The 14,028-nt window shown below is 53.5% G+C and overlaps 1 protein-coding gene across 2 annotated transcripts in view; it reads right to left on the reverse strand.

Moving 5' to 3' along the window:
* EPHB1 (EPH receptor B1) overlaps positions 1-14,028 on the reverse strand; it is a 77,071-nt gene that overhangs the window by 15,931 nt on the left and 47,112 nt on the right. For both annotated transcript variants that reach the window (XM_033068476.1, XM_033068477.1), the window contains exons 4-9: positions 13,254-13,409; positions 10,376-10,711; positions 7,685-7,866; positions 6,128-6,290; positions 3,979-4,087; positions 3,715-3,779 (exon numbers count right to left, since the gene is read on the reverse strand). In XM_033068476.1, the coding sequence (XP_032924367.1) occupies positions 3,715-3,779; positions 3,979-4,087; positions 6,128-6,290; positions 7,685-7,866; positions 10,376-10,711; positions 13,254-13,409 (1,011 nt within the window). The remainder of the gene's footprint in view (positions 1-3,714; positions 3,780-3,978; positions 4,088-6,127; positions 6,291-7,684; positions 7,867-10,375; positions 10,712-13,253; positions 13,410-14,028) is intronic.

Here is a 14,028-nt window from a genome sequence, read left to right on the forward strand (position 1 = left end):
CATGCCAAGTACAGTGGATCCTCACAGTCTCTGGGCAGCCTGGAAAACCAAGACCAGCTGTACCATGGCCAAGAACTGGAGACCCTTCTGTCCTCACACTCTCCAAGTGGCTGCCATCACTGTACTCACCTACACCACCTCCACAGACCCTTATCACCCCCTTTGGGGCACCAATTCACCCAACTCTCCCCTGCACCTCCTCCTCTCCCTCTCTGCCCTCCACTCCTCCACCACTACCCTTCCTCTTCCTCCTCCACGGCAATAGGAGCAGTTACAGATCTGAACTACAGTGCGCTGGCTTTACAGTGAAGGCTTTATGAGGCTCCACGCGTTAGTGAAGAAATATTTATTTACCCAAAAAGGCCTCTGATAGCTTTGTGGCGGCTACTAAATTGACAGAGTGCAGCAATTATAACCAACAACCTGCATGGATCTGTGAAATACAGCTTGGCTGGACACTGGGACACACGTGCGGTCCCTCGCCCGGGGTAACGCATGGGAGCAGGTCTGGCCATGCCACAGGGACACACAGAAAGTGGCCTCTTGCCCTTTTCCAAGGGGGAAAAACAAAAACAGGTCCCCAGATTTCCCAAATGGGTTTGCAGATGGCACATTTGGAGGTCAGGGGCTGGCAGAGCTGCCAAGGGGCGCGGTGGCGAGGCACAGCAAGGTCACAGGGCTCAGCCAGACACTGGTGGTGTACTGCCACCCAAAAGGGACCTACCACAGGCTGTGCTGTCCCCCTGGGAGGGGACAGGAGGGAGTCAGCTTCCTGTGCCATTTCTCACCCAAAAGGGGACTGTGGATGGCACAGCAGCCCCTCAAGGTCATCTCTGGAGAGATATCACTGCTTGGTCCCCTCCCCACCCTTACAAGGACTGACAGCCCTCAGTGACACTGCTCAGGACCTTTCCAAGGCCATGATCCTATCACACCCCTGCTTCTCAGTCCCCAGAGCTGACATACAGATGGATGCATGGACCACAGCATCACCTCTGCACCAGGAATCTAAATCAGCTCCCAGCTGTGAAATAATTCAGGAGGAGGCATGAAAGCCTCACAGTGGGCACTGCTGGTGCCAAACAGCCACCGGGGGAGAGCTGCTTGTGGGACACTGAGGACTCAGGAAGGACCAGGCAGGAGCATCCTCACCCCCAAAAGGGGCCTTTGGGGCAGAAGTTCTGCACCTCAGAGGAAGGGGAGGCTGCAATGAAGCCATCTGTGCATCTCCCAGTTCATAAATCCCTTTATGGCTCTGTCTCATACACTTTAACTGCCCCATAAATTCTTTTACAAGAGCAGCTGATGCTCCAGCCAGGATTACAAAGGGATTTACAGGATCGTAACAGAGACTAGCTCACTGATCAAACTATTGAAAAAATAGAGGAGAAAACAATGCCCAAGTTTCCTGTCCTCTGTCAACACAGGCTGGTTTTCAAACACCCTCTGATGTGCCCCGGGGTCTGTCCATAAGCTCAGTAATCACCAGGATGAGCTCCCCCCCTCATCCTCATCCCATCCAAATGAGGGATTGGGCACCTAAACCCACTCCTCATCTCTGCCAACATCAGCACCCAGCTCGTCATTCCCACACCAGCAAAAGCTGGATGAAATTCCAGGCACTGGTGCACACCACCAAAGGCACCCATGGTGTGCCTGCCTGCAAAGAGCTTTGTACTCTTAAAATCATCCCAAGAATCCTGAAAAATGCATTAGGCCATTTTTCACTACTGCAGACAAGGGCAAATATTTTATCACTCTTCAAAAGTTGAAGCGCTCTGCACCACGACCCTGACTCCAGCAGCCAGTTCTTTCTGGCATCAAGTTTCCTTGGCATTAAATATCATGGGGACAGAGAAAAATCCTTCTTGATGAATTGTTGGTGCTTCAACAGGGCGTTTTTCCCGTTTCCCCAATCTCAAAGCTCCCAGTGAAGCAATGGAAGGGATAAACCACAAAAAGCTACACCCCAAGAAACCCCATCTCACCCCAAAATCCAGCTGGAGCACTCTGCCAGCAGCAAGTGATCCCAGGGGGCTGCTGGAGGGATGGCAGAGCTGTGCTGGGAGGCTGTAATAGCTGTGCCACTGAACACATGGTGATTTGTTCCAGAGGATGCTCTCATTACTCCATTAGCTGCTCACCACAAATTTCCCACCTGTTTTGCTCCAGCCTCTGCACTGACGGAGCGCCCGGAGGCTCACTAACCTTGACAGGGTATTGCTGGCACCCCAGATTTCTGACACCAGTCACACAGCCCCCAGGTTTAGAAACCCAAGACAGGCACATGATTCATTGCTTCCCTATCCAGGTTGAGCATCCTGGATTTTGGGGTGCTTGGGGCCAGCTAGGGATGCACATGTAGTAGGGAATGCTTCAAAACAGGGTGAAAATGTGAAAAATCATTCTGCCTGCAGCCTGATGTGAGTTTATCCATCAGGCATCAAATTCATCTTGCCCTGCCCCCCACAGTGCAGAAACATGGAGAAAAGAGGGAGGAAAAGCACAGATCTGTCATCACCTGGTGATGTTTGGAAAACAGTTTATTGTTTGCCAGGAGGTTCAGGGCCTCCCACAGTGCTGCCACCACAATGGGAGAGTTCAGTGTGATGCTAAGAGGGTCTAAAGAGATCCAGTGTGCTTTGCTCTCTTGGCTGGGCTCTCCTGCTTATCTCCAATCCCTCTTCAGCCCTCTCCAGCCCTCCTGCTCTTCTCTACAAGGCCAACTGCTCCATCCTCATTCCTACTCTCTGCTCACCCACACTTGTCCCTGCCTCCCTCATCCCCCCTTCCTCCATTCCTGTATCCCACCTCTTTCACCCAAGGAGGCACCCAGGACGAAGATGGTTCTTCCCACAAGCAAATTGCACCTGGGAAGCACCTCTAGGAGAGTGTAAATTGGATTTACATCCTGCAGGGATGGGGCATGGAACCGGTGAACACCAGGAAAATCCTGTCCCCCAAAGCTGCTGCTTTGCTGCTTTATTTTCATTTGCAGTGCTGGTTGCTGGAGGGGCACCAGAGCAGACATTACACACAAATACACCTGGAACTAATTCTGGTGCACAGCTCCACCAGCTGCAGAGGTCTCCTAGGAAAAGCTCAGGCTCTCCTAATTGTTTGCCAAGAGGTTCAGCAGCCCAAAGCCAGTTCAACACTCCCAGTCACTGGCTGCACATCCTTCCCAGAGCAAGGTACAGGGCCAGCATCAGCCACACAGCCAGGACAGCAGCAATGCCAGCCACCAGCACACACACTGCAGCCATGCTCCCAAAATCCAGAATCCCTCCAACAGCTCAGCATCAATCCAGCCCCAGGCAGAGCCTGTGGTAGGACATCAGGGGCTCACCCTCCCTCTGAACACCACCTCTCTTCCTTCTTTCCTCCTCTGGGAGTCTCCACAGCATCCTCTCCCCATCCCTTGTCCCCTGCATCCCCCCTGTCCCTGACATACATCCAAATCCAGCATCATTCCTGAAATCCCTCCTGGTACTCTTCCCACCCACAGTGCTGCACCAGTGCAGCCCACCCTCCCCTACCCCCACCCATGACAGACACATGTGGACATCTCCACTCCCACCCTAAGGTCCTGTCCATGTGCCATGGGGGCTCCCATCACCCCACAGCCCCCCCTGGATGGCAGGAGTGGGGCACACGCTGGATGCAGGTTTGGGAGCATCTCCCCTGTCTGCTTTTCCCACTTTCCCTGCTCACCTCTGCCGGTGCTGTAGTGCTGGAGTTTATCACTGTACACGGCCTCCTTGCTGTAGGCACGCTTCCTGGGAACAGGGGAGACAACAGCCAGGCTTCAGGGACCAGCACCTGCTGCTGGCCCCAAACCGCTCCCTGCCAGCAACACTCCATGAGCAGTGGCATCCTGCTGCTCCCTCTGGCCATGTGGGTCCCCCATCCCACCCACCCCTAATCTGCACCTTACCACCTCCACCTTCCAGGGCCACTGATCCCACAGGGACCCACCTGCTGCAGACGATGGAAATGGCCACCAGGGAGACGATGAAGACCACCCCGGCCGCCGCGGACCCCGCGATCAAAGGCAGCTGCTCCCTCAGCTCCGACTTGTAATCGTCTGTGAGAGAGAGGGATGGGGTCAATCCTCCCTGGCACACTCATGGAATGAGAGCAGCCTTTGGGAAGGGATCCCCTCTGATTCCATGGGGGCTGTTCCCAACGTGGTGGCACAAGGGGATCCATGCTGCCATGTTGCACGGGGCAGGATTGTCATGCTTGGCTCAACACACCATTGGCTTAGAGACAAGGGAGAGAATTTCCTGGAAATAACATCAGACCAATGTGCATGGGCCCAGTTTCTCAGAGTGATGAGGTTCACAAGGTGGTTTTGTCCACGGCTTTGATATTTTCCTTTCCTCAATAAATTCATTTATTGAGCAACCTGATGTACCAGAAGCTGTCTCTGCACACGGCAGGGGTTGGAACGAGATGAGCTTTAGGGTCCCTTCCAACCCAAACCTCTGTGACTTAAACCTGTTGGCCACTTTGACCAATTTTAAAATGGGGTCTCAGAGACACAAAATTCCTACAAGTTGTAGGAAAAGAGGAAAACACCACTAATAACCAAGCCAGCCAGAGAATGCTGTGCCAAAACTTCACCCAGATCAGAGAGCAGAGTCCACCACACAATGGTGAACTTTGGGAGTGAGGCTCAGAGAATCTGGGAACTCTCCCACAGGTCTGCTTGTAGGTTTTAATACCTCAACATGAGACAAGTCCTTTTGCAGAGCCATGGCACCCACAGCATCCCTTCCCCACCAAGCATTCCTAAGAACCTCCTGTGTCTGCTCAGCCACCCCCTGCACCCTTCAGCAGCAAGCTGGGGTGAAAGCCAAGGTGGCACCTGGAGGACAGGATATGTCTGGGAGAACCCCCAACCCCGTGGCACCCTCCACATGTCTCCCCCATTTTTCCCTGCCCCATCAATGGTGTGGGTACTCTCAAACAGGCAGTATCCAGCAGATTCCACATTCCTGGGGTTTCTGTAGCATTCCAGAATTACCCCTCTCTCCAAATAACTCCATCGAGGTCTGTCAGGCTGTGCCAGCAGCCACACGCAAGGGTTAAAATAAAACTCATCCAAAAGAAAGCATTTAACAGCCTTTTATCTGTATTTTCTACTCTGCAGTTAATTACTGGCAACTAGATTTATCTCTTGCATGCTGCTTAAATCCTGAGAAATTCTCATCTAACAATCAATTATTATTTAATAAGCTACACAATCCATTCTTATTAAATTTCAATTAATTGCTTATTTGAGGCAGGATTTTTCTTCTCGCTTCTCTAATCCTGAATATTTGAGGCAGTGGAGGGGGGTTTATTACCATTTCCTTCCCTTTGGTCACCCAGCATGGTTTTCCTCTTGCCACCCCAGCTGGCACTCGATATGAAGGCAAGCATGGGGTGACCAGTTTTAAGGAAGAAGAAATGCTTTAGGAAAGAAGAAAAGCTTTACAAAAGACAGGCAGTGAGGCTGGGAGCCATGGATGTCACCCAAGCAGAGAAGCCAATAGTAACAGGGAATGTGCTCTCAGCTGCCCCAGGGACAGGAGGACCTGCTCCACTCACCGACTTCTGGGTAAATCCTGAAGCTGGGATTAATGGAAAACACTCCCACGAGTTAGCAGTTTCTAAAGGAAGCCAGTGTTTGTGGGTGCAGGGAAGGGTTGGGGCCAGAAGAAGCCATGAAGGTCATGAGCTGGCCCAACACACCCTTTTGGCATGGGGAATCAGCTTTCAGACGGGTCTGACCATCCCAGCTTCGTCCTGATGGCTCAGATGGACTCCAAGTATCCCAGAGCCTTTCCTCCAAGGGTCCACAACCCTCCTCACACCCCATTACACCGTGCTGGTGCCGGGGGCTTCTGTCCCCACAGCTCAAGGCAGCAGAGACAGAAATAAAGAGCAGGGAAAACCTGGAGCTGGGAGATTGAGAGCGGATCACTCCTCCCGCCGGCAGCTAACGAGACACTGCCATAAATCGCACGGCTCCTGCCACGCTGCCTGCTGGGACAGAGCTCTGTGCAGACAAGTTCCTTCAATCCAACTAGAGCACGGGGCTGGAGACACCCCCGGGCCGCTGCCGGGCCGGACTCACCGTCAGTCAGGGTCTGGAAGCACATCTTGCCGCTGTACTTGCCGTAGCCGGCCACGGTGCGGGCGCGCACCTGCACCACGTACACCATGCCGGGCCGCAGCCCCTCCAGCCGCGCCGTGTTCGTCTGGCTGCGAGCCATGGACGAGTTGTACTCGTTGTGGTCCTGCAGAGAGAGCCATGGTCACGGGACAGGGGACAGCGGGAGGGTAGCAGGAAGGCAGCAGGACTGCAGCCCTCCTGAGCCTGCTGAGAATGGGGTCTGGATGCAGGGGGGTAAAGGAGAGGTTCTAGGTCTGCTTCAGGAGTGTCCTTGACACAGGGGAGCCCACAGGAAAGGCTGGGAGAATTGGGATTGCTCAGCCTGGAGAAGGTTTTGGGGAAGGTGCCCCTGCCCATGGCAGGGGGTGGAACAAGATGAGTTTCAAGGTCCCTTCAAGCCAGGACATTCCATGATTTTATGAAACAGGACCCATGAGGAACTGAGGGGGCCCCTACAGCACATGCCTCCCAGGCAGCCCCTTGTCCCACCAGAGCAGGGAGCATGGATTACCAGAAGGAAACAGTAAGATCATCCAGAGTAAAAATAATTTATGAACAACAGATTCCTCCTCTTCAAATGATTGACATCCCTGTGCATTTCAGAAACATCCCACAGGGACACCCACTTGGTGTCCCTGCCCACAGCACGGGGGTTGGAAATGGATGATCTTAAAGGTCTCTTCTGACCCAAACCATTCTGTGATTCCACTGAACACCAAAATGTGCCCTATGATACCCTGCTCAAGCAGGTTCAAGGGTAAGTCTCTGCTGAGATCCCCAACCCCTGCAGTCCTGCTCTGCTGGTACAGGTCCTTGGCCTAGACCTTGGTGGAAGCCTCATTTGTCTCGACTCTCATTTTTTACCACACTCCCCATTGCTCTGCTGGTGAAAGGCCACGGTGAGATCATCTAATTATTCATAGAGGAATTCATTAGAGCTGGTGAGACACAGGAGGGATGGAACAGCTTGGGCCAGGCACGGTTCATTGCAGGGGTCGGGAGTGTGTCCCCTGCAGGACAGGACAGCTGCCAGGGACAGGATCAGGGGCAGACAGGGACCTGGGGCAGGGACAGCCTCCATAACCTTCCCTGGTCCTCTCCAACCCCCTCCCCTCCTCCTGATGCCATCCCCATGGTTCAGGTCCCCGCTCATCCTAGCAAACAGCAGAGCCAAGGGAGCCATGGGCACTGATGGGCTGGACAAATGCCAGGGGGACGGAATGGCTCAGGTTGGACAGAGCTCTGAGCAACCTGATCTACTGAGAGGTGTCCCATGGCAGGGTGCTGGAACTAGAAGAGCTTTAAGGTCCTTTCCTACTCAAGCTGCTCTGTCATTCTGATTCTGTGATTTAGCATCTGCAGTCACAACTCACTCCCACCTTCTGGAGGCACCTCAGGCGACGTGGCGCCTGTCCTAGGTGACCCTTCCCAGCACAGCCTGTCTCAGAGCCCATGGATGCTGCCCCTGCCCCCATGCCCCCAGCCCAGCCCCCAGGGTAGGGCTCCCCCTGGGCTCACCGGGGCCGGCCTGGAGCCCACGGTGCTGCCGACGTCAGGCGTGCAGATGCGGCTCAGCTTCTCGTAGTAGCGGATCTCGTAGTCCAGGATGATCCCGTTGGGCTGCTCAGGCTGGGGCCAGGACAGCGTGATGCTCCTCATGGTGGCACTCACCTGGTGCATGATGGGCACAGTGGAGGGGGCTGCCAAGGAAGGGGGGAGCAAGGGAAAATTAATGGAGAGAGGGAGGAAAAATGGCCCTGAGCAGGAGGAAAATCCCCACAGCATCCCAAATCTCCCATGCCTGTGGCTGGCTCCCCCACGGGACCAGCTCACTCATTAGCCGTGGGAAGAACGGCATCACAGCAGCTTTACATGGAAGCTGAGCAGCAAACCACTGAGGGAATTGTGCTATTTAAACCAACTACTCTTTTAATTAGGGGCTTGGAAATCCTTGGTGTTCCTTCTCCCTGGGACTGCTCGCTCCAAGGATATCTCCCATGCTGGGAGAGACACAGGAAAGCTCTCCCCAGAGAGCAAACCACGGTTTGGTGACAAGGGCCAGCTCTGTCTGACATCTTTTGCCGTAACAGCCTCTCTGGGGAGCCAGCACCCAGGGAGCACCCCACGTGCTCCTCAGAAATGGGGCGTGGGAGCAAAAATCTGCCCATCCTGAGGACAGTGACAGGGAACCAGGCCAGGGACACCCCAGCCCAGCTTGGGCTCCAGAGAAGCTGCTGGGGCTGCTCTTAGGGGCTGTCAGGGGATGCTTATCCTCAGCACTCAAATGTGCTTCTCCCAGGAAAACAGCAACACTGTCCTTCTACCATTAGGGACACTAAGCCACTAAATCAGTCAGGAGACACTTTTCCAAATGCTTTGTGCCCTCCAAGCTATACTTACAAGGGGCAGAGCCAGCCAATACAGCTCTATTCCTGACTTAATCCTATCAAAACAAAGGTATCCAAGTCTGTCCACACCCAAAGGGGCACTGGCACATCCTGTCCACAGAGACAGCTCCCAGCCCAGCCATCTCTGCCCTCCCCCTCCTCCTCACCATGCCTAGAGTATGGGCAGTGCTGGGCAGGGAAAATGCCTCCCTGCCCTGTGTGAACCCAGGCAATACCTGAATAACCTGCACAACCAGCCTGGGGCATGGGATCATGCCATGGAGGGAATCTGGGGGTGGCAGAACCCTGTTTCTCATGGTTCCAATGGAAGATGTGGATAGTTCAGCACTGCCTTTGTTTACCCAGAATACTTAATCCTATATTATTTTTTTTTCATCTCTCCACATCTGCTCCAGGAAGATGCTCGTGGGCTGAAATTCAGCACTCAGATTGATTGCTGTTTTATTAACTCCCATTATCTTGGAAGAGGCTGGGAAAATGGTTGAAAAAACCTGCTGCAAAGCCAAAGAGATTTTAGAGGGACAGCACCAATGCCCTGGATATCCCTGGTGAACTTCCATCAGGTTACCTCACAGCCCAGCATTTCCATGTTTGTAATCAGCCTTTGCAAGACAAACAGGGACCACTGGGCTACAGACAGACAGATGAGAGTGACCTGGCTATTCCCAGCTCCCCATAGTGGGAGAAGAGCTAAGAAACACCCCAAAAATCCACCCCAGGAAAAAAAAGCCTGGAAACAAGAGGCAGGTTTGGCTGCATGTGGTTCAGCAGACAGCGATGCCAGCCAGGCACAAGTGTAGATTTGTATTCCCTGGAGCCAGGAGCCTGAAATATTTACACTGTTTTACACTGAAATATTTACACTGAAACATTTACACCAGGTTTCCCCATGGTGCTACCAGAGGGAGCAGGATGGTGAAAGCTGCCTGTCCTGGCACAAAGCAGGAATTCCCATTCCCATTTTAAACCCAGGGCACATGTGTTTCCATACCCTCTGATCCTCAGTGCAGCTCAGGACCAGGTGCTCCCTTGCCATCTGCACACCCATCCCACAAGCATCCCTGTTTGACCCAGAGCTGCTCATTCAGCTCCTGAGCCTGACTGGGGACAGGAAAGGGAGTACGGGAGCCTGGAAAAGGGCAAAAAGAGGAACATGATGGGAGAGGGATGTGCCAGAGAAGGCAGAGCCTGGACTCAGCCTGGGGGTGCTGCTCCCTCTGTGCAGACTGTGTTTCAAGGCTGGATTCACCCCATCTCCCTTCTTCCAACTGGGAAAGTGGTGATGCCATTTCATTCCCAAACAATCTAGAGGGTGATAAAAGCAGGTATCAGATAATTCCCACAAGCCAACTCTCACTCTGCCCAGGGCACAGCCTACCCTTCCCTATCTCCATTCCTCTTCCCCTCTTTCTCCCTACTCAGGGCTGGGGACACACACCCTCACACCTGGGAGCTTTTCCCTTTGGACACAGAGCTTGACTCCACATGGAGCTCACAGCTGGAAGCAGGACAGCCAATCACAGGGACAGTCAAATTCCCTGGCATGAGCAGGACAGCCAAACTCCCCGGCACCACCGGGACAGCCAAACTCCCTGGCATCACTGAGACAGCCAAACTCCCTGGCATCACCAGGACAGCCAAGCTCCCTGGCATCACTGGGACAGCCAAACTCCCTGGCATCAGCAGGACAGCCAAACTCCCTGGCATCACTGGGACAGCCAAACTGCCTGGCATCACCGGGACAGCCAAACACCCTGGCATCCCAGGGACAGCCAAACTCCCTGGCATCAGCAGGACTCACCAGCCTGGTTGGTGGTGATGTTGACAGAGACGTGCTGCTGGGGGAAGGGGCTCTTGTTGGACACGCCGTTGACAGCCTGGATCTCGAAGGTGTAGGGGGTGTGAGCCCAGAGGTTGCTGATGAAGACGCGGGTGTCGGTGAGCCCCAGCTGGCGGGGCACGAAGTCGACGTTGTCGTCGCAGCGGGAGCAGGCGCGCCGGTCCGAGCGGCATTTCTTGCACACGATGTTGTAGGTGACGTCGTCCCGGCCGCCCGTCTCCCGCGGCGGGTGCCACTCCAGGATGATGGACGTCTCGTTGACTATGGAGATGACGTTGCGGGGGCCGGATGGGACACCTGTGGGAAAGGAGAGGCGTTGAAGCAGCTCCTTGTCCTCTCATGGAGGCTCCAGCATGGAGAAGGACACCCCAGGGATCTGCACTACCCATCACCTCCTCCCTCAGGAGGGATTTGGTGGCCACAGCTTTGCTTAGCTCAGGGTCAGACTTTCCAACCACCTGCACTGCAAACAAGTTTTCCAGATGAAGATGACAACTCCCATGCCACAAACCTACTTAAGTCTCAAAAAAACCTCCCTGTAGAATGCAGCAGAGCCATCCATGAAGATGGACCCATTTTCACCCCATCAGGAAATGCTGAGATAACTGCAGTGCTCACGTGGAGAAGCACCTCGAGCAGATTATCCCAGCAAGAGAAAAGTCACTTAGCCAGCACTGTGGAGAACGAGAGGAGCAGCAGGAGAAGAGAAAGTCAAAAATGGAAAGTGGTTATTAAGGGTTCAATGTCTCAAGATGGAAACCCAGGAATTTCCCAGCATGGAGGAGAGCCAGCAGCACTCCATGGTTTGTAAGCAGCTCCCATGTTGGACGAGATGAAAATTGCATTGATCAAAGCCGCCAGGAGCCATCGCAAATGCTTCAGAGGATGGGAATTGAACACGGCTCCGATTGCAAGCGCTGCCGGATCAGGGCTGCAGTCCGTTCAGGAGGAATCCAGGACAGCATCACTGAGATACAAACACACATCTGCACAGATCCAGGGAAGGATTTGGGGTCAGCCCTGACAGTTCCGCAGCCAAAACCACAAAATTCAGCTGCTTGGTTATAGGAAATAAGGGAAGCGAGGAATTCCTTATGCTGGCTGGGCTGGGGGTGCACTTCCAGGAAAGAAAAAGGACTTTGCCATGATACAGGGAGCAATAAAAATGATGGAGGACTTGACCTGCAAGGAAGGGTTAAGAGAGAGAAGCACACTCTGTCATGAGGAAACCCATCCCACAGGAGCCCTCCTCCTGTGTGTGTGTGTGGCACAGAACATTGTTAGGGCTGTGAATAAATCAGCCCCATTAGTGGCCAAGGATGGGCTGGACAGGGACAGATTCATCAGCACCATGGTGACATGGCTGGTGGGATGGAGAGGTCATTCTGCATGGAGACACTGGGAGCCTCTCTAAGCTGCTGCCATGGATAATGTGGATGAAAGATTTTGTTCAAATGCCCGGAGAAATGACAACCTTAAAAAAAAATTTAGTTTATAGAATTCCATTCCCTTTAGGCATCTTCCTCTTCACAAGTAAAAATGTCTGCTGTGGAGCAGCAGCAGTGCAGCATCCTTGCTGGAACCCTGGGCTTTCCTGTAGCTGATGGACTACAGCATTGCCAGGCTCCCCCATGGCAGAGGGGAGTTACAGAAGGGTTGTAGGGGCCACAGCAGGGCAGGAGCAGGGAGAAGGACCTTGATTCCCCAGGGGAACAAGACTGCAACAAGACTCACAAAGGCTCAACTGGATCAATATTAGTGAGTTACCCCAAAAATCTGCAACCTGTCTCAGGAGCCTTAATCCCAATCCTCCCTATATACCTTAAGCAGTTGGTATCTTTTCAAGAAAAAGGAAAAAGTTCCCTTTCCCAGTAGCAAACTCTGCCTCCCCAAATTCCTCCCACTTTAATTGCAGCCCCTTCCCTCCTCTGCAGGGGCCCAGGAACTGCAGGGATCACCCTTGGAAGGGTTCCAGTCCAGAGCCTGCAGTTCCACAATGTTATGTACTCCTCTGACACAGAGAAACTTTGTGGGTGAACAGATGGCACCTCAGATTGGAGCACTGCAAAATCAAGCATTGACGAGAAGAAATAAAAATCAGCAAAGAGACTTTTTTGTTGTATTCCTATAGCGCAGCACCGTTGTAAATCAGTTATGTAACGAGGCATAACAAAGATCTGTACATTAGCTGTAGTTGTGCAACCTGCTGAATACCTGCATGCGAGCTCAGGTGATCCAGCAAAAAACACAAATCCTTCCCTTGTTTCCTTGATGTGTGCTTTTAGGTACTTCCCAGCATGGGGAGTCCGGAGCATCCATGGGCTAAAGCTCCATGATAAGCTGGTTCAAGGGCCTGGAATGTATCTGGGGGGGAGTTGAGGCCTCAGTTTCCAGCAGGCTAAGGAGCACAGTAGCTCTTTCCTCTCTCCTGGGCTTTTTTCCCACCAAAAGACAGGCTTGAGGACACTGCTGCCCTGCCAGGCAGCTCGGGCAGGCAGCCGAGCAGCGACGCACCGCTGAATACCAATGCTTAATGCAGCCTTCCCCTCTATTAAAAAATACTCCATCTGCAAGACTATGAACAAGACAGCCAGAGCAGATAACTTTAAATCCTAATTTATCCTGGGGACTATCTCCCTGCCATCACTGCTGCCTGGGTGATGTATAAATTCCAGAGGCTGCCAGTAAGGAAGGATGTGGAGCCATGCCATCCTTCCGCCTTGCCCACCCAGCCACGCTCGTACTGCCATCCACAGCAGGACAGGGGGAGAAAATAAAACAACCTGCACATGGATTGAGACTCTACCCCTGCAGCCCCCAGCCCTGACCCCATACTCACTGGTGCAGGCGGCGGCCGGCGGGTCGAAGTCTGCCCGGTAGTAACCATTGCGGCAAGCGCACACCGCGGAGGCCTCGGAGCTGGAGCGGCTGTTCGGGGGGCACGGCACGCACAGCCCCGAGCCCTGGCTGGCCTTGAACGTCCCTGCAGGGCAGGCTGCAAGAGAGAGCAGAGCAGGTGGGTCCTGAGCTGATCCAGGAGGCAGGGGAAAGCAGGTCCTGTCTTTGGGAGGGGAGAGGAGGGGAGAGGAGAGGACTTCACAATTGTGTCATACTAAATGTGGTAGCACCTTCCATGAATCTAAGGTGGATAGAATTTTCCATGTTGCCTGTGGATAATCTCTGAAGCCACTAGACAAACACTGCAACCACATGGCAACAGTCTTTATCCAGACAAAGCAAGGGGGCTGCACTGGCTGCTTTGCCCCCTACTGCCCACACCCAGGCAGGGGGATGGCATGGGGCTGTGGGACCCCCGTCCCCAGCACACCTTGGGGACATGGACAGGACAGTGCTCCTCTTCTGCTGATCAGTCCCTTTCCACCACCCCCAATAGCCTGTCTCAGGTCCCACAGCTCTTTTTCCATGGGAAATTTAAATATTTAATGAAAAAGTCAGTGTGACACCCATGACAGTGTGTTATGGGTCCATCCTGTTAATCCCTCTCAGCCTGGGGCTGGAACTTCCCAGCCTCTGAGTTCATTCAAGCAGGAAATGGCAACTAATTCATAACGGAGAAGATGTTCCAGCTACAGTGAGGGTTTAATCAGCCACAG

Source organism: Catharus ustulatus, chromosome 10, assembly GCF_009819885.2.
Source record: "Catharus ustulatus isolate bCatUst1 chromosome 10, bCatUst1.pri.v2, whole genome shotgun sequence".
In the NCBI taxonomy this organism is placed as follows: Eukaryota; Metazoa; Chordata; class Aves; order Passeriformes; family Turdidae; genus Catharus; species Catharus ustulatus.